At 37.2% G+C, this 19,791-nt stretch overlaps 1 protein-coding gene across 3 annotated transcripts in view; it reads right to left on the reverse strand.

The window, feature by feature from the left end:
• The window catches only part of LOC131438753 (la-related protein Larp4B), an 80,943-nt gene extending 61,797 nt beyond the window's left edge, over positions 1 to 19,146 (reverse strand). The window contains exons 1-3 of one of the 3 annotated variants that reach the window (XM_058608991.1): positions 18,902 to 19,146; positions 17,017 to 18,845; positions 2,620 to 3,181 (exon numbers count right to left, since the gene is read on the reverse strand). In XM_058608991.1, coding sequence (XP_058464974.1) covers positions 2,620 to 3,181; positions 17,017 to 17,517 — 1,063 coding nt within the window. In that variant the 5' untranslated portion in view covers positions 17,518 to 18,845; positions 18,902 to 19,146. Of the gene's footprint in view, positions 1 to 650; positions 854 to 2,619; positions 3,182 to 17,016 lie in introns of those variants that run through there. The other 2 variants (XR_009230983.1, XM_058608993.1) reach the window with 2 other exon arrangements.
• Between the last annotated feature and the right edge of the window lie 645 nt (positions 19,147 to 19,791).

A 19,791-nucleotide genomic window follows, 5' to 3' on the forward strand; every position in this document is an offset into this window, starting at 1 on the left:
ATACAAATAACTATATAGGGCAAAACTTTCATTCAATTAGACGGTTCCCGAACTGTTCACTATTAATGAGACCATACAATCTTCTGCATGTTTGTCTTAATCGCGAAAACTAGTTTATTTCACGAAAAATGTACTAAGGCATAGTATATTTATTTACACAAGAAGCATAGAAGTAAACAAATCGAAAAAGGGGAACGAAACTTCTGATATAGAAAATAAGAGTAAATTTTGTATGCCTTTCAGAGATAAACCCACAATTCGTCGACTTTTCAAAAGATTTTCTGAGAATCATTTCTAAATAGGAATTGAAACCAAATTCAAAACATTTATCGGTTTTTCTCCATTTACTGTCCTTGTTAGTTTCGCCCTCCTTTAAAAAACAGCTGAAATATGAAACGTGGCTGCTGATCTCTGACTTCACGTTGGCTAATGAACATAAGTTGAAAGTGAGAAATTTTAAATTTTGCAATTAAACTTGTTGAACAAAAGGCATAATAGGCAGCACTGCATTCACTCATCAATCGAATATTTTCAGCCGTATTAGTGACCACCGCACTTTCCATTGCCTCATACACAATCGCTATGCGAAACTGTCAAACTTCTTGCTCGCTATCTCGCGATCGCTACTACTATCTCACTTTCACACTCACTTGTACGGGATTTTGATTCCCGGACACCACTTTCCAAAACTGCGGGGAGGCACGTTTTCTGTCAACTTTTTTCGCCAACCCCACCAATAAATTTTTGCACATCCGGGATGAGTTATTCTTGTTGATGCCAATATTACACTGCATCGAAATATTTCAATATCTTCATCAAGACACACTGAATTTTAACTACTAGATCTGCACTTTGTGAGTAACAGAATGACTTGCCTGGGTACGAAAGAAAAATGTCCTCTTCTCAACACTAGGAGTTTCACTTCGGTCAATTCAAATTTAAAAAAAAATCAAATTCACATCACGTCACGAGCCGAAAATGTCCACAATTGCTTCGTCGTGAAAACCGCAAGTTGCTAGAGTCTTTTCCAGAACTTATTCCGTGCTAGTACAAGGGAAAAATTTCGATTCTAGCTGCTGCGTGCTGCTTCTGGGCTGACTGCCACTTCGAAATCACCACACGAGACGAATATCACCAAAATGGCCGCGCACAGAGTATTCCGCTGCACAACAAGAAAAGATCACCGTTGTGTTCGCTGTCGACGACGTTCGTCAGCAGTGTGCATGTGTTTTCAGATTGTCGCTACGAGTGTGAGACCGACCAAATGTAGAGAGAGAAGACATAATTTGTTGCTATATTTCTTTACTCACTCACTCCCTCATCAATCGGCTTGACAGAGAACAATGTTGTTATCTCGTTCGCTCACAACGTCCTCGTCAAGGCAATGCAGTTTCGTTCGAAGAAGTGCGCAGTGTTGCTAGAAAGCTGATGTGAAACAATACACTGAACCAGAAAATCGAAGAATTAAGAACTTCTTTCAAATTACTTATTTACTTTTTCTTTTTCTTTCACATTAGTGTCGAAGATCAAATTGGAAACCTACTCGACAACGGGAATATGAGAAGTTAACTAGAACTTTTTAACATGCCACCGTGATGACATTGTACCATATGTAAATGATTGAATGAACCGCTGAATCCATTCGTGACATCATCTTGCAAAACCGTTTGTAGACGTATAATTATTGTCGCTGCATCTGAAAAACGCAACCAGCGATAATCGGTTTTATCACGTTCATTGGCCAATCCATAACGTCGCTACTAGTGCGCATACTAGTGCATCACTACATGAATTAAGCGCGGTATTTGCGTCATCATATATTCCACGTAGAACGTGATAATAATGATTGTCGCTGGAAGTATTTTCCTGTTTTCAACTGCAACGAGAATACAATGTTGACGGCACGGACGATTTAAGCCAGGGTTTCTCAAAGTGGTTGATATCGACTCCTTGGGATGAAATCGCTTTCCCGGGGAACAACTTAGAGGACAATTTATGTTTAGAGTTAGACGAGGTTTTCTATCTATCGCACCTAAATAACATAAGTAGGGCATAAAAGTCAAAATTAATAGGGTATTGTTTAGCCTATTACTCTACATATTATACTATATTTGCTTTGGCTGTATGAAGCAATACCGCAGAAAAATATCTCGAAAATTGGTCGATACTGCTGTTATAGCGACAAACAAACACGAAGCGAGTGTACCGATTTTCGTCTAACCCTTAAGTTGGATATATCGAACATAGATCACATCTGAACAAGCAGTCGAATGTTGGTCAAAATACTATCCCGAGAAAATGTCTTTAATTTGAAAACCAAAACTCGCTAAAATGCCGAAATTATTTTAAATTTTATGCGACAAGAACTTTAAAATGTATAATACTTTGTAAAACGAAAAGAATACCTTTAGAATGCAAAAAGGAGCAGTCGGCTTAAATATTACCTGTTCTTGACAAAATAATAAATAACAGCATAAACTACAAGCAAGTGAAAATCTTCGAGAAAAACACAACAAGCAGTTATCGTGGGAACCCGTTATTACATCTATTTTCAACAATTTTTTTGAAAGGAAGCTTTGTAAACTTTAGCCTTGCGTTGACAACATATAATCCACGTACCTGTTGATGAAACGCTAGATTTCACTCCGGTGGACGTATGCATGCTTTCTTCTGGGGCACTGATTGCCATCGTTATCGGGTGTAACATGGTCGGTACTTTAGTAACGTCTCCAACAAACTCGACACTCGCCGAAGCACTTGCACTTGACCCTGTGGTTCCGGTATAACCGAAACTCGACACACTCGAGGAAGCTATTGGTACCACTTCACTATTATTACCGGCTCCTGCACCAATCGCTTCTATCACGCTCAACAATTCGTTATGCCCACTGGACGCGCTATTCGATGCGGTAGGGTTTCCACCACCACTTCCACTAGAACCGGTAGTCGTTATCACTTTGGGATTGTTTGAACTGCTGATGGCACTGTCGACGTATTGCACTATTTGTGGTGGCTGCTGCTGGAAAACATTCACTGTGGTCGGTTGAGACTTTGGAAACTCAGCTATTTCTTCGATGCATGCCGAGCTGGTACTGTTGGCGGAGCTTGTCACTGGGATCGTTGTGAAGGGAGCTACTGGAGTTAACTCGTATGCTATGCAGCTGACGGGCGTGGGTGTCAGCTGAAATTTGTAATAGGGAACAGAGAAGCAACATGTTATCTAAAAATAAATCAATCTATGTTTGTGTGGGTTAATAACATTCGATTCAGGAAACTATGAAATCGATACTTCATCCTGACCAGTAAAATTTCAAATGGATATTTAAAATGCGTATGTTTTCCGCAATCTGCACACTAAGATTTAATTTCTTTGTTCGGTAATATTTTTGACGAGAAATTTCTGTAATCTTTAGAAATGACCGATGTTTCGGTACATGAGTTTCATTTTACAATAATTATGCCAATTTTTACCGGACGATCAGTTTTACGTAAATTTTCATTATAGAATTTTGTAAATAGATATACAATTCATACGGTAAAAAGAATAGTCGCCGAGTACGGTAAAAACCATACAGTTATTAAAATTTTCAGTAAGTGTCGAAAAAAATCATGAAGAGTTCATCGAATGGATTAAGGTACACGTGCTAAAGTTTTTAAAACATTAGAACCACTAAAAGCTTTTTGTTTACTTATAGGAAAAAAATTGTATCACTAAATTGCTGCCTACATAAATCGTTCGAGGGTAATTTCTGGTAGACTCGACGGATTTGCAGTGTTCTGGAAGGCGCTCATAATTTCGTTTAGGCAGAACATTTGACCCTTTTTTTCGTGATATAATACGTGGTATTTTCTTCATTCGTTTTTGAGAATTTGTTTTGTTTTTTGAAATCCGAAAATCCAGAATTTAAACCAAAGGAAATGAAACAAACTTAAAATTATCGAACAATCCGTTAGATCCATTTGGTTTACAGTTTACGGTAGTTGTATGATGGTTCAGCTATCGGTAATCAATTTAATTACAGAACGTTCAGCTGTTGGAAATTTGGTAAAAAATTGCCGAATTCTGCGAAATTTTCTAAGTGTGTGTGTGTAATTTGGTGCACATTTTGGCAGATTTTTGCCCTTTCGCATAGTTTCTAAAATGAGAATACGGATTGACGGTTCAACGCATAAGGTGCTGGTCTTACAAGCCAGCTGTCGTATGTTCGGTTCCGATCTGGAATGATTCTTAGTGACAATAGAAGCATTTGCCATGCACTGTTTCTGTACGGTCAAATTCCACAAAAGGAATGTCGTGCTAGGACTTTGTTTTGCTAATATGAGAATTTTCCAGCCAATCCTATACACTAAGATTTGATTCCTTTGTTCGGCAATAGTTCTCATAAAAACTTTCGGTAATCAATAGAAATAACCGACATTTCGGTACATGAATCTCATTTTACAACAATTATGCAAATTTTTACCGGGCTATCAGCTTTATGCAAGTTTTCATTACATTAGATTGTCGTCGAACAGTTATTAAAATTTTCTGTAAGTGAAAAAAAATCTTTAAATGTTCGTCGAATGGAATGAGGTGCAGGTGCACAAGTTTTTAAAACATTAGAACTACTCAAAGCTTTTTGTTTACTTCTAGGCAGAAAATAATTTCATAGCACTATGTCCACTTGCTGCCAATACATTTCGTTCAAGGAGTAATTTCTGGTGGACTTGACGGGCTGTGCAATGCTCCGGAAGGTGCTCATAATTCCGGTCAAACGAGAAATGAAGGTTCATTTTTTTTCATTTTTTTTTTCGTGGATATATGGTGCACCGTAATCACGACTGGTTTGAGTTTTCTTCACTCGTTTCTATGAAAAACATCCAAATTCGAAAAACCTAATCGTGAGTTTAAAATGTGTGTTATTTTACGAAATCCAGAAATCCATTCAAATTCAGAATTTTATCCAAAAGAAAACAAAAACAAAAAATTACCGAACCATTCGTTAGATCCATTTGGTTTACAGTTTACGGTAGTTATTCGACAATTCAGTAATAATCGAATGATGGGTAATTAATTCAACTAACGAACTGATTACCGAACGTTTAGCTGTTGAAAATTCGGTAAAAAAATCCCGAATTCTGCGAAATTTCAATAGTTCCATAACCTAACTCAGATTTGGATGAAACTCAATAACGAGTTCATTTTGTAAGAGAGCCTTGCAAATGAATAGTAAATTCTCGACTACTAACATAGAGCTGTGCGCCGATCAAAATTGTCAACATCGGCGGCTGGAACTTCTTTTTGACCAGCGGCGGCGGCGAATCGGCGTGACGCTATTTCCTGAAAACATCGGCGGCGGAGGCGGCGCGATTCGGCGTAATTAATTATAAACATATTAAAAATTTTAATATTGATTCACACAGGACAATTTCTCTATCTTATTGTTTTGTCGACCTACAATCAAAGATCCTAATGTTTATGTGATCCATTAAAGCCAACGTAGTGAATAGAGATGGTAAATGGTTTCGAATGCATCGAATTAGAAGAGAAATTGAGATGAGTATAAGTGCGATTATTTGGAGATGGTTGACTATTGTTTAAATAAATATTTCAATCATATACAAAGGGTTTTTTTTATTATGAGCAAGAAATATGAAGTTTTATTCGGAACTATTTTTCAAATCGCTTTTTACATAGTTGATAATTATCATGTATAAAAATTGTTTAATCAACTCAAAAAATAAGTATATCTTTTTCGTACGTATGTAATTAACATAAAATCGATTTGGCGCTCAAATTCATTCAGATATCAAAAATAATATCAAATTAACAAATTCAAATTTTAATTACTTCACATTTGTAAAGATTTCTTATAAAAACGGGTAAATTCATTTGAAAAGTCATAGTAGAAATAGAAGAAAATGTTTTTACTTTGAGTTGGTAACGTTGATCTTAATTTATTGTGCGAAAACTAACGTTTATTTAGAATGGAGCATGAAACTTTGTTCAATACCATTTTTCAAATGCCCAGAAATAACAAATAAAGTATCCAAAATAAATGGTACTCGATCGCTAAACATTCTAGTACCCGAGAAATCAACACTACACTGGTTTCTAGAAAAAATGTTAATCCGAAAAAACCTAACATTATTTATTTTTTTCGGAAGAACCCTCCTTTTCTTGGTTCCATTTATCATTTTCAGATGTCGCGACCGATAATGTTGCGATAATGTGCCAATAGCTCAAAACCTTTTAAATAAAGACAGAAAATAGACTTTGAATCAAATGACGGTTGACAACGGTAGTACTGATTTTCAGTATAAGTAGGAAGAAAGTGACTGTACTGTAATTTTCAATGAATTTTCATGAAAACTGTAAACAATTTTCCACATTGATAAAATCATTTTTTCGGCTGATGTAATATTATCGGCGGCACGATTCAAATGGGATAACCGGCGCGCTGATCATCTTTTTCTTAAATTGGCGGCGTGTCGAAATTATCGGCGGCGGCGGCGTGGCGCAGCGGCGCACAGCTCTACTAACAGCTGTACATTAAAGTGGGTGCATTTAGATTTGTTGATTTTATAAATTGCTTTTAATGTCATTATAAACAAAGCTTATTTGAAAGCATTCCACCAATTAGTAATTCCAATGGGATTTTTTATGATTAAAAAAAATGTTTAATTCATCTATTATTTACATTGTTGTTGATGACAAATTGTAACAAATTAAAGTTATTTTCATGTTGCGTAAATATTAGTTATCCTAGTAAGTCCTTGCAAAGAAACAACATTTAGTTTTCAACTTATTTTTAATTGATGTCCAATATGTCATTAGTAGAAACTGCACTTATTTATTCACTCAAGTGGCTAGATGTACGTAACAACCACTCATTTTTTTTTGCTGGAAACTGACCACAAATAAGCTTCAGTAACTGAAATTGTTACTGCATAATTTTTTTAACAATATAGAAATGTGCGAAGTTTCAGTTTCCATTACTTCTATTTACACACATTTTTGAAAATTATATGGCTTGAATTCGAGCGAAATAAAAAACAAAAGATTATTAGCAGTAGCGCGACTTGATCCGAGAAACATTAGGTCACAAGCACATCGGTTACTCGACTGAACCACAGAGCTCATATCTGTTTATCGAATAATTGATGCATATAAATCCATACAGTGGCATTTGGTAGCCGAGTGCAAATTTCACTCGGAGCGTGTAAAATTCTGTGCGAGTGGAATATTGCGTCATTTGAAAAATTAGGTAGTTGTGAATTGTAACGTTAGTAGAATTCTGTCACCTGTAAAAATCATAATTTTTTTCTGTGCATTAGTTTGATTAAAACCAGTCCTGCGGATGCAGAGTACGTGTCAGGATCATTTTATCGCAACCGAAAACCGGTTTGCCAGAAGGAAAATTTCACCGAATTAAAAGATCTGGATGTTCAAACGCATTTTTTTGTCCAAAACTATTATACATGACAACTTGTCAGCTACCAATAGGGGATAAAAACTTTCATCGGCTAGAAAAAAGCATCGATACAAACATCACCAGTTTAAAACAACTACAAAACAAATAAAATCGTAATTACCGCAGTCGTAATATGAAACGACATGCAAGCAAAATCGACGTATTCCAGGTTAATCAATATTACTACGAAAAAATGCAAATAAATCTTGCATTGCGGAATATTACGTCATACAACAATACGCAATGTTCGTTTAACATCGAAAGAATGTAATTTTACGCATCGTTCCAAACACAGATTTTTATAAATTTTCTGCTGCTTTTTTTTGTTTTTGTTTAAAAAAACGTTACGAGAATATTAAAAAAGTAAATTAAATCTACCACAGATTTATTTCATAACACAACTTCGCATCTATTTCACACGACTAACATATGAGCTACGTTTTAGAGTGGGTAAAAGTTAAACATATGCCATTTTTCGAACTAGATCAAAGAGCAGCCACCAGTTTACCTTGCCTACGTAGACACGCCACGAATATATTGCTTCACGCAAAATCAAAGCACGTGTGTGACACACATCATCATACTGATGAACTGGCACGGAGTCGAAATGTGTGCGTCACTCACTTCAATATACAAACAACTCGTATGAGAGGTGAAAGCACGCATGGAGACCCTTAGTTTTAATACCAATCGACAAACTTGGTTAATCATCGATTGATTGAAAAATGCCATCAAACCTAAATTTTAGTTGAATTTTCAAAACAATGCATCACAGGACAGTGCAACTGAACAGTCTGAGTAATCAAATATAGAGCAGCATAGATTTTTGTAAGTTCGTTTTCTTCCTGGTAAAATATAATGAAAGATCAAAGTAACCATATATCCTTCGTTGAAGGAAAACAATTATTTGTCGTGCATGGACTTCTATACAAAGTATTAGTAGTATAAAATTCGAGGAAATACATTTCTCTAACACTTGCCCCCACCACTTTATAAAGGCGTTTTCAATATTGTTCTAGTTCTAGATGCCTAATTTATGTCAGTTTTAAAATTGAAATTTGGATTTTATAACAAGAAAAACTGGCAGCCACAGCAGTGTTTTACTCGTGTGTCAGATATAGAAAAAATAATCATTACCAATCAGGTCAACCTAAAATATCAGTTTGAATCAAAGCAAACATTGGATATAAACAACCCAATTTTTCGATTGAATAAATTCGCGCTTCTCATCTTCACAAACCTGTAGGCTATAGTTAGATGGACTGTTGGGTTTGATATTGAACATTTTCATTGATTCACATTTTCATTGATTCACATTTTCATATACTTGACTACATTGTCACTACATAATGTCATATGAAGTGCCCGCGCTAAAATTTATCAACGGGCAGGGTTCCCAGTTCTTGAATTGGGAACATGGCATTCTGTGAACGAATAAGCTGCTCAGTTACGGCGACCCCAACTGTCACCAACAGTAACATCTATAGGTTGTTAGAGATGTTACTGTTGGTGACAGTTGGGGTCGCCTAGTTGCTAGAGAAGAGAAACTTTTCCATCAGTACAGTACACCTATCAGAATAGTTCATTCTTGAATTAAACTACTTTCAATTGTTTCCCTCCGGTCTTGCTTGCTGAACTCTGTAGCATACAAGAGGTTATGGACACTCCGCAGATTCACGGAAATTCCACAATATTCCGGTGGATCAGGCTTTGAAAATTGAAATTTCCGGGTCAAGTTGTTTCTGGATAGAGTGGACTTATTGAAGCCCTTGACAGCCGATGTTCCATCTGTAGCAGCGGAGAAGCAAAGAAGAAGAAATTCGAAAAAGTTGATCGGAAGGCAAAAAGCTGAATTATTGGGCTCCTGACTGGATCAGGAATCAGAACTAGTGGCGTCCCTCAGTAGTTCAGGATACGTATGATCCGTCGGGTACAGCTCTTGAAAATATCAGGAAAGAAGATTTGAGCTTGGATTCCGTCAAGTAAAGACAGCTAGTGGAAGAGCAAAAGCGTACCGATCGAATGGATGAAACCTCTTAAGTAAGCCCAGCATCGTTTGCAGCAGAAGAGGTATGCTGGCAAGTTAAAGAGAAAATGCCATAAATGTGGAACAATTGGTCACATGAAGCAATCACATGCAGCCACAGAAGAAAAAGCTGTCAGTACTATGGTGATTCGGGAAGCATTAACAAAACCGAGCGAAAAGACTAGTTTCTTTGATAAGATTGAAACCTTGACGAATCCCGTGGTAATCAATGTAGCAAAGGATAGGTAGAATCTAGTTGCGAGGGAAAAAGGGGCGATAGATGGTTGTTGTAACCAAGCAACCCCTGAACATGCGGAAAGTGCTGTATGTACCGAATCTACCGAAGACAACAATAAGGCTTTCGGTGAAAAAGCTTGCGAAGCTTGGTATGGCCACAGACTAACAGATATGATAGTATGAGTAAATACTTATGAAACTTAATTTTTCTGATGCACTAGTTCCACCTATATTGTACTGCGCGAGCTATTTACTATCGGTACACCCCTTGTGATATGTAAAACCTTTTTTACTAGTGTGTTCCCCCTCGTTTGTCAACACTGATCAGCTGCTTGCAGGGATGCCTGATTTCATCATAATACTCGAAAATTAATCGTCACAATAAATTATTGGATTACGTTGATAATATATTAAACTTTTTTAGCGATGTTGAAAGGTGTTGGTAATTTTCACCGGAGATTAAGTGGAGGCAGACCAGAAACAAGTTAATATTGTAACAAGACGGGTTCGATTTTGTATTGCGTTTGAGAATGAGAAATAGGCACAATTATGTATACAGTTTTGGCAATATGTATTAAACATGTATCCTGCATGAAATTCGCATGGACGTATACAAATCAATACACTACAGGTAATTCTGTATGAATGGCAACTATGTTGGTAAATGAAAAAAAATAAACACAGTCTAGATGACAGACAGGATGTTTTTGATAGGGTAACGTGGCGCCATCATGGCATATGCGAGTACCGTCCCAACTAAAGGAATATTCGAAATGACCGTTAAAATGATTAAAGAATCCAATTCCTGTCTGTTAGTCTCTGGTATGGAAGTACTGTTCCTGAAAAATAAAGCGGTGTTGAAAAAGAGGGTAATGTTGTCGCCACTACCGGAATGAAAGCAAATCTGTGCGAATCTCGATCGAATATGGTTCGGTCGAATCCTAGCTACCTTTGATTTTGCTAGCGTTATTAGGAATACGAATGAAATTCGATCAAAAAAACGATACGTCGTTAATCAATACCTTATATATATATATAACTTCGTCTCGCCCAAAAATAATTTGTTCCCATTTATGTGTTCTGAGAGCAGAATTGTCGAACGACTAAGTGGTTAACTTAACCTACAATCAACGGAATTCGACAGCCATTCGCTTTAGCCCAAAAAAAGGAACATAACCCAAAAGTAATGTGAACATGTGTACAGCTTTTAAGCATCGATAATGTTCTCTAAAAACTTATTCTGTATGTTCAAGTTGCCAAAAAGTACCACACGTACTTTAGAGCTCTAATAAAGTGGATATTTTTAGATACCAGATAGGAACTTCTGGTGCCTTGAAGAGACGACACTTACATTTTAAGTTGATACTGAACTTACCAATTTGAGTATTCTTCTCAGCAAGAATGGCTTTTATAGTATCAAAGAACGCTCTCTAGCAACTATTCACACGATTCAATCAGTGCCATCAAAGAAAGACGAATATCATCTCAGTAACAAAACACCTGCATGGTCCATTTAACACAGAATGGACACCAGTGCGAAAACGATTTTCTCTCGACGACTTGTCTGAGCATCACGGGTTAGCACGTTGGGGTAGGGATTCGCTCTGAAGCAATTCTCGTTTTGCGATCCGATTCTATACAGGCAGTGGATCATTGTGATAAAATCATTTGACTATTGTCGCTTATTTGAACTATGTACATATAACTTCGGCATAAGTTGTGTCTATGAAAACATCTGTGAATGCTCAATACAAAGGTTTTGAAATATTGTAACCTATTAGTATGAGAATCATCAAGTTGATTCATCGGTTCGATTTTCTGGGATAATTGTCAAATTGCGATTATTCCTTGGTAAATTCCACACAGCGCCGATTATTGCAAAACTGTATCTATTTTGGTAAGAGCCGTGAAATACTCAAAGTATGAGATGGAGCGAAAAAATGTAGAAAAAATCTTTCACGGTTCATGCATTGAGAGGCAGCGAGTTCTTGTTTCATCTACCAGATTGACGATGTTGTATACAATTTAGAGAAAAAGTATCAATCCATCTTGAATATTTGCCACTTATTATGTGCGCTTCGTGTAATCTAAATCATTCGAAAGCAAAATGCAAGAAAAATCTCTTAGTTTGACTTCAGCGCTTCTAGAGCACAAACTTTTTGTTGATTCCCAATGACCAATAGTATTCATCTGACTCCATTGCACACATTCTGGAATTCCACCAGTCATTTAGTAGGCAACAATGTTGATACCCAATTAAGCACGTGGCTCGGAATGGCGAACCACATGAATCGAGTATGCACTTCACACAAATCAACTCGTTGCGCGCCAAAAGATTCTTTCAACGATCTAGTTTTTCTTTCTTCGACGGCCAAACACTTATGCAACTCGTTATGCGCCAAACACCTATCGATGATCTAGCAATCATTGGCGACTTTTTCAGTGGAAAATTCCATTGTCCATACAAAACCACCTTAAGGATTTTCCCCACTTTTCCGGTAAGTTTTTCTAATTTTTTTGATGTACGAACCCGGTGGTAGTAAAAACTGATCAAACAAAAAAAATCATGTAAATCCGTCCATCCGTTCTTACGTGATGCGATTACAAAAAATGATCTCTGCATTTTTATATATATAGATATATGTATATATATATATATATATATATATATATATATATATATATATATATATATATATATATATATATATATATATATATATATATATATATATATATATATATATATATATATATATATATATATATATATATATATATATATATATAACAGATCGGCTGAAAAGTTCGTATCGTTTCTATGAGAGGGCGCCACTAGAATTAAATCCATACCATTTTCAGTTAGTCCAACCTTCAAAAAATACGTATATAAATTTGACAGCTGTCTGATTATTAGTTTGTGAGATATTGCATTTTGAGTGAAGCTACTTTTGTTATTGTGAAAAAAATGGAAAAAAAAGACTTTCGTGTGTTGATGAAACACTACTTTTTGATGAAAAAAAGTGCCGTCGATACCAAAAAATGGCTTGATGAGTGTTATCCAGACTCTGCACCGGGCGAAGCAACAATTCCTAAGTGGTTTGCAAAATTTCGTACTGGTCATATGAGCACCGAAGACGATGAACGCAGAGGACGTCCAAAAGAGGCTGTTACCGATGAAAACGTGAAAAAAATCCACAAAATGATTATCAATGACCGTAAAGTTAAGTTGATCGAGATAGCTGACACCCTAAAGATATCAAAGGAACGTGTTGGACATATTAGTCACGAATATTTGGATATGAGAAAGCTTTGTGCAAAATGGGTGCCGCGTGAGCTCACAATCGATCAAAAACAACAACGAATTGATTATTCTGAGCAGTGTTTGGAGCTGTTATATCGAAATAAAACCGATTTTTTTCGTCGATATATAACAATGGATGAAACATGGCTCCATCACTTCACTCCGGAGTCCAATCGACAGTCAGCTGAGTGGACTGCACGCGATGAACCGAACCCAAAGCGTGGAAAGACTCAACAATCGGCCGGTAAGGTTATGGCGTCTGTATTTTGGGATTCGCATGGTATAATTTTCATCGACTACCTTGAAAAGGGAAAAACCATCAACAGTGACTATTATATAGCGTTATTAGAGCGTTTGAAGGACGAAATTTCAAAAAACGGTCTCATTTGAAGAAGAAAAAAGTTTTGTTTCATCAAGACAATGCACCGTGTCACAAGTCGATGAAAACCATGCTGAAATTGTGTGTTGTCAACAAAAAGGTCGAGATTTCAGAGATGACTGTACCGATTTTGATCAAACTAGTCGCAATTGAATGGTTTTGAGATCAGAATGTTTACTTTTTGAGTTATACGAAGTTTATGTCAAAATTTTCAGTTTTTTGACAATATCTGTCACAATTGACCTATGTTTTTAAACTTTGATTCCGCACGGTAATAGCTATCGAAGAAGCCATAGATTGTAAAAATAAACGTCCATATATTTTTGTGCAAGCTACTTTTCGCCTTATTCCAGTTTTACGCGCTTGATGATAAAGCGATGTTTCGGGACAAAGTGAAACACGAAGAATATAACTCCCAAATACCATTCGAATCAGTTCGTCGAGATCAGCAAAAGCGTGTGTGACGAATAATTTCACTCATATTTTTTTCGGAGATGGCTCAACCGTTTTCTACAAACTCAGATTCATATGAAAAGTCGTATACTCCCAAACAAGGCTCCTGAACTTCATTTGGATCCAACTTCTGGTTATGATACTACAGCATGATATGTGAAACGAAATTAAAATAATGTAACTCATTTTTCTAGTAGATGGCCGAACCAATCTTAGATTCAAATAAAATCTAAGAAGCATCTAAGATTTAAATGGAAGGTATTGAGATCATATAAAACATCTTGCTTTTTAGTCAGATCCGACTTCCGGTTTAGGAGATACAGGGTGATTAGTATAAAAATGTCCATTTCACATAAATTATTCAGGTTTATCGGGTTTGCAGATTTGGATAGTTGATAACCAAAAAAAACTTCAGTTTTTGCAATGACTGAGCGGAAACATATATTGGAGAAGCCAAATGAATGAAAAACTAACAGAAAAGATGATTTATTGGAAAAAGATACGCTCAGAGACAGGACTCGAACCAGCGTTCTTATGCATTCCGTGCATCCGTGGTCGAATAAATAAAACTAGAACGGCTTGCTGGGGATACGTTTGTTCCAGTTTCTGTTCTATTATAGATCTTCCATATAGAACTTTTAACTGCTGAATTTGTTCTGAGTTTTTCTTTATTTGAAACACGAGTATAACACTGCTGGGACTGCCAGTTTTTCTTGTTATAAAATCCAGATTTAAATTTTAAAACCCTCTCAACAGGCCGTTCTATTTTGTTGGTCTTTGAGCGCTTGTTGAACGACATATTGCACGAAATATTCGTTCAATTTGCTGGAACGGTTTGTTGTTGTTTTTTCTCTTGCAAAAATAGTGTGAAAATTAAGTGTTACCTTTACATAGAAAGAAAATTTGTTGTTATTCTACGTGAAGTAGAAGTATTGTGCAGGTATGTAGTGTTATTTCAAAAAAATAAGTGGAAAAAACTTCAGAAATTCTGCAGTAAAACTAGTCCAACGGGGCTCCAACTCCTCATGTGAAAAATGGCTCAACAATGGACCTCTGTCTGCCGGGTTTGTTGAACGAAAAAAATGGCATTCGCCTCAATGGTCTGTTTCAAAATCGGCAAACGAAGGTCCCGTGTTGGCCTCCCGTTGAACGATTGATTGGACTTTCATTGGACCAATGATCCAACGTATTGGACCAATGAAGGACCACCGTTGAACGTTTTTTTCTAAGTGGGGTATCACAAAAAATATCACATCGTTCGATTTTTTCTTTTATTTGAAACACGAGTATAACACTGCTGGGGCTGCCAGTTTTTCTTATCATAAAATCCAGATTTAAATTTTAAAACTAAAATAAAATATGCATCTAGAACTGGAACACTACTGAATATTTGTTCTTAGGTTGAGGTCGATGGGGAGCCGTGCAAAATCGAATGTGGTGATGTAAAATGAATGCTGCCGCATTTCAGTGTATGCTAATACACTGTTCGGAATCTACTCTAACGGATTTACTAATTTCGGTATATTTGTTTCTTACTGACAAAGTCAGCAAAATATTATGCAAAACTTCGGCAACAAAATGCGTTTTACATAAATGAATTTCGGAAAAGAGCATGTAAACAATCAGAAAAATTTGGTAATTCGGTTCTTCAGTTCGGTAATGTTTTTGCGGAAAAAATCATCACTTTGATCTAAATAATCGAATTGTTCGTTATTTTTATAAAAATTGACGTATTCCGCAAAAATTTTTTCGCGCAATTCGACTGTCTAAAATACATGTACCGAAATCTTGGTATTTTTGTACCGAACAGTTTGCACTTTGAAATAATTCGGTAAATTTTATCAGCAGCTTATCAACTTTTAACGAATCGTTCGGTAAAAGTTGCCGAATTCAATTGTTATACGCAAACACCTAGCACGCCATTTTGTATTTTAGTTGGATTTTAGCAAAGTTAGTAAATTGGAATCAATTTTTAACAAAGTTCAATGTCTGGATGCATTCAGTAAGTAATATAATTCTTTCTACAACATTTCATCTTAACAATAAATGGATGCAATCACTTGTTTTTTTTTTTCATTTTTGCGGTTAAGTAGGAAGGCTTGGACGACATGTCTGTTTACATATCCACAATTACTATTAATATAAATATAAATTATATTTAAATTTATATTAAACCCGTTTCCCGAAATAAATCCAGATTTTCAAATGTAATTTTTTAAACAGATGCTGGAACTATTTGTTGGTGTTGGTGCGATCACTTAATTCCAGTAAAGGGCGACATTCTGTGTTGCTTCGGATTGTTGTGCCAGTGCTTTGTAGTGGTTAACTGGAAAAGCCACCTTGCAGATAAACTGTTTGGAATCGGAACGATTACAACAACTGGGGAATGTTTTCGACGAAGTTTAGATTTAATTTTATATAAAAATATTTATATATTAAATAAATAACCACATGCATTTGAATTTCAATAGTTTTGGTCTGAACTGTACGAAAAACTGAACTATCACAAATTACTGATCAGTATGGTGAAAAATGACAGTTCGAACAAACCTCAGTTTTACGGAACGTTCGTCAATAATCAAATTACTGAACTGATTGCGGAACGTTCAGCTGAGTAAAAGTCGGTAAATTATTACTGAGTTCGGTGAAGGAAATTAAGTGTGTACTTGACATTTTGTCATATGAAAACGACGATAACTTTTTGATGAGAACTGAAGGAACACAATATTTCCAGTTTACTACAGCTACTCACTTCTGAAAATTTAGCGATAATGTACAGTTACAAGAAAGTTTTAACTTTTAGTAAAGAATTTTGTTCACGTTTCGTCTTAGACTCATCAGTGCATAGCAGTTCAAATTAAGTCTAAGAAGAAACGTAAACAAAATTCAAAATTCGGTTATGTACCCTAAGCACTGCACTCGGCTAGCAAGTGACACTGTATGAATTTATATGCACGATTTACCAGCCAGCAGATATGTGCTTCTGTGGCTCAGTCGACTAACTGGTGTGCTTCGTGATCTAATGTTTTTCGGTTCAAGTCGCGTTGTTGCTGTGCATCAGATAAGATGTAAACTCACAAGAATTTTTCGAACTGTGTATTATGACGGTTCATGCTTAAAAACCAATTTTGAAGATGCCAAAGTGTCGTGAATAGTTAGTTACCTTTTGTATAATATAGCATCGTGGATTGTAGGCGGTGCAAAGATACGTCCCGTTAGCATCCAGACACAGCGGAAGTGGATCCAAAATCGGAGGAGCTGCAATTGCCCGTTGCAATACTTGGTGTTGTTGTTGTTGCTGCTGCTGTTGTTGTTGTTGTTGGTGGGATATAGTAACATGAGCAGTTGGTAGCGATGGTGGTGCCGGTGGTATCGTTTGATAGGTTCCACCAGTGGCTGTCGTGATAAGGTTCAAGTTGCAGTTGGCAGCGTGGTGGTGATGGTGATGAACAATCCGCTGAGGAACAACACGATGTTCTTGTTGTTGTTGTTGAAAATGTTGGTGATGATAGTACCGATGTGGAACGCCGGGGGTTAGACTGGTGGTGCCGGCCAGGGTCGTTATCGTCGGTGTCACGTTCGGGATGATCAGACTGTTACTGTTACTTCCACTGCTACTGGCAGACGTCGTCGATGTCGATGGTCGATATTTTCGCAATGGCATGGCCACGACTGGATATCGGTATAGGTCTCAAGCAAACGACGAAATCAAAAACTGTATTTGATCATTTTTTTTTGTCAGGAGCAATGCTGTCAGTAGAATTTTTGTTTAACTACTTCTCTATTACAGGGCACTTTACGTATTGGTATATATCTTGGACTGGATTAATCAGTCGCCTTGAATTAATCCGTATGTTTTTATTTACATCAAACGCAGTACACGCCGACGCTCATACAGTCACATTGTATCCAGCTGGTGTACGCGGTGGGGTCACATGGAATGAGGGAAAAAATCACGATGTACACTCACTAAAACATTCACTCGCTGGCGCGTAATTTCAATCGTGTAGTACTCCGTGAGAGCCTCACACATACTTGCTCAGCTGTACTGCATAGTCGGTGTATTTGACCCAGCCATCGTTGCATGTTCTATAAACATGGTATAAATGCTACTTTTATTGCCTGCTGCAAAGACCTGAGAAATCCGACCCTAGGATTATCCCAAAACAGTTTTCTACGTCAAGGTTATCGAGGCCTACTAGTACCACTACTACTATTACTACTACTACAGTAGCACTACATCGTTCATGTTACTTGCATCCCTTTCCTGCGATGTATCACAAAAATTATCACACTTGCCCCCTGCACTGATTGCTTGTTCTGGACACAAAAAAATACACCTCCGCTGATTTCGTATAAATTCATAGCCAGCAATCTTAGTTCCGCTGACCGGATATCCCCCGATGAGCCATATGCTATGCACAGTAGGTACCGTTTTTCATTTACATTTCCACGCTAGATTACAGAATGATTCGTCACGATTTTTCACACCGCCTTCGACAACCCCCAACCAATGCAAACCACTAAAAAACAACAAAAAAAAGACACATACGTCTGTTCTGTTTAGCTTTTGGCTCTCATGGTGGAAAATCAAATTTTCTCACTACACCAGTTGCTCTACACCCTGATTCACTGGTGCTGCCACATTCCGTATTCTGCTTTTGTGCCTCTACACTGTAACACCACACTCGATCGTGTTCCTTTGTGTTCCAACTTTCCTCCCTTGATTCCAACACTCACGCACGGTCTCGCTCACTTTGCCTACCACCCTAAAACGAAAATATGGATCTCATTTTCATTTCGGAAAACTTGTTCTTTTGTCGCGTAGGGGTTGACTGCTACACCGTGATACCATACGGAACTGAAATTTTCGTCATTTTCTGAACACATTTACAAAAATCCGTAATTCCCGAACCAAACTCCACCACAATCCTTTGCTGCGTATGGTCGTAGATGTTTAACGTCACAACCAGCTGCTACTGCGTCTATGGACTGCAAAAGGCAAGAAAATATATTCTCACGCATAATTGTATAGACTGGACACCAACATTACACTGCACTACAGAAATGTTCGGATTCGTGCTTAAATTGCAATCCGTAATATTCCAGGAAACAAAGGACCCTGAATGACGACGTCGACGATTGACACTTTAGTGGCCGTCTCGGCGCTGCTCTGCTCTACTATAGGTAGGAGATGTAGCTGGTGACCGATATATTCGCGAAAATGCTTGCTTTCACTCACTCGGGTTATGTAGAGGTACACTTGCCTCTCACAGTTCGCAAATGTCCAACCACGACGATACTATGCTAGTGTCATAGCATGGTGCATGGTGTGTGATGGCGTGGTGCCGTCGACATTCAACTGAGCCAGCACGACTTATTTGGGAATATGAGGCGACAAGTGGTTGCAGGCAGGAGCGCCTGACTGTGTATTGGGATCGCATCTGTTGGTACACGCGATACGGTTGAAAGGGTTGGAAGGGAGCCGCACTCACATGGTTGAGTTGCATGCTTGTGTATGGGGTCGGTCGATGTGTTAGTACATGTGCCGAAGGTGAGTGCTTTTGCGATGCACAATTGCACAGCAGAGTGGGTGAATCTGATGCAAGGCCTACTGTACGAGAACGCTCACCCACAAAAATGATGCAATACTGGAACTGGATAAATAACATTGATGCAGTTTGGTGATGCTCCGACAGCTGATTAGGGTTCGTATGGTTCGCTTTTTCATGATAGCTGGGAGATGACCTTTCTTTCAATCCCAAAACGAACTTGTTTCAATTATTGCGTATATGATGGACATAGGAACAATGGAAAATTTATCTGTATTCTGATAATAAAATAACTGTTCTGATCTACTTAGTGGTGTAATGATGCCTTTCTCATCATATATTACAGTTTTGATGATTTCTTCTGCATAAATCCATAGGCTGTTTCA

Source organism: Malaya genurostris, chromosome 3 (assembly GCF_030247185.1).
Source record: "Malaya genurostris strain Urasoe2022 chromosome 3, Malgen_1.1, whole genome shotgun sequence".
Taxonomy (NCBI): domain Eukaryota; kingdom Metazoa; phylum Arthropoda; class Insecta; order Diptera; family Culicidae; genus Malaya; species Malaya genurostris.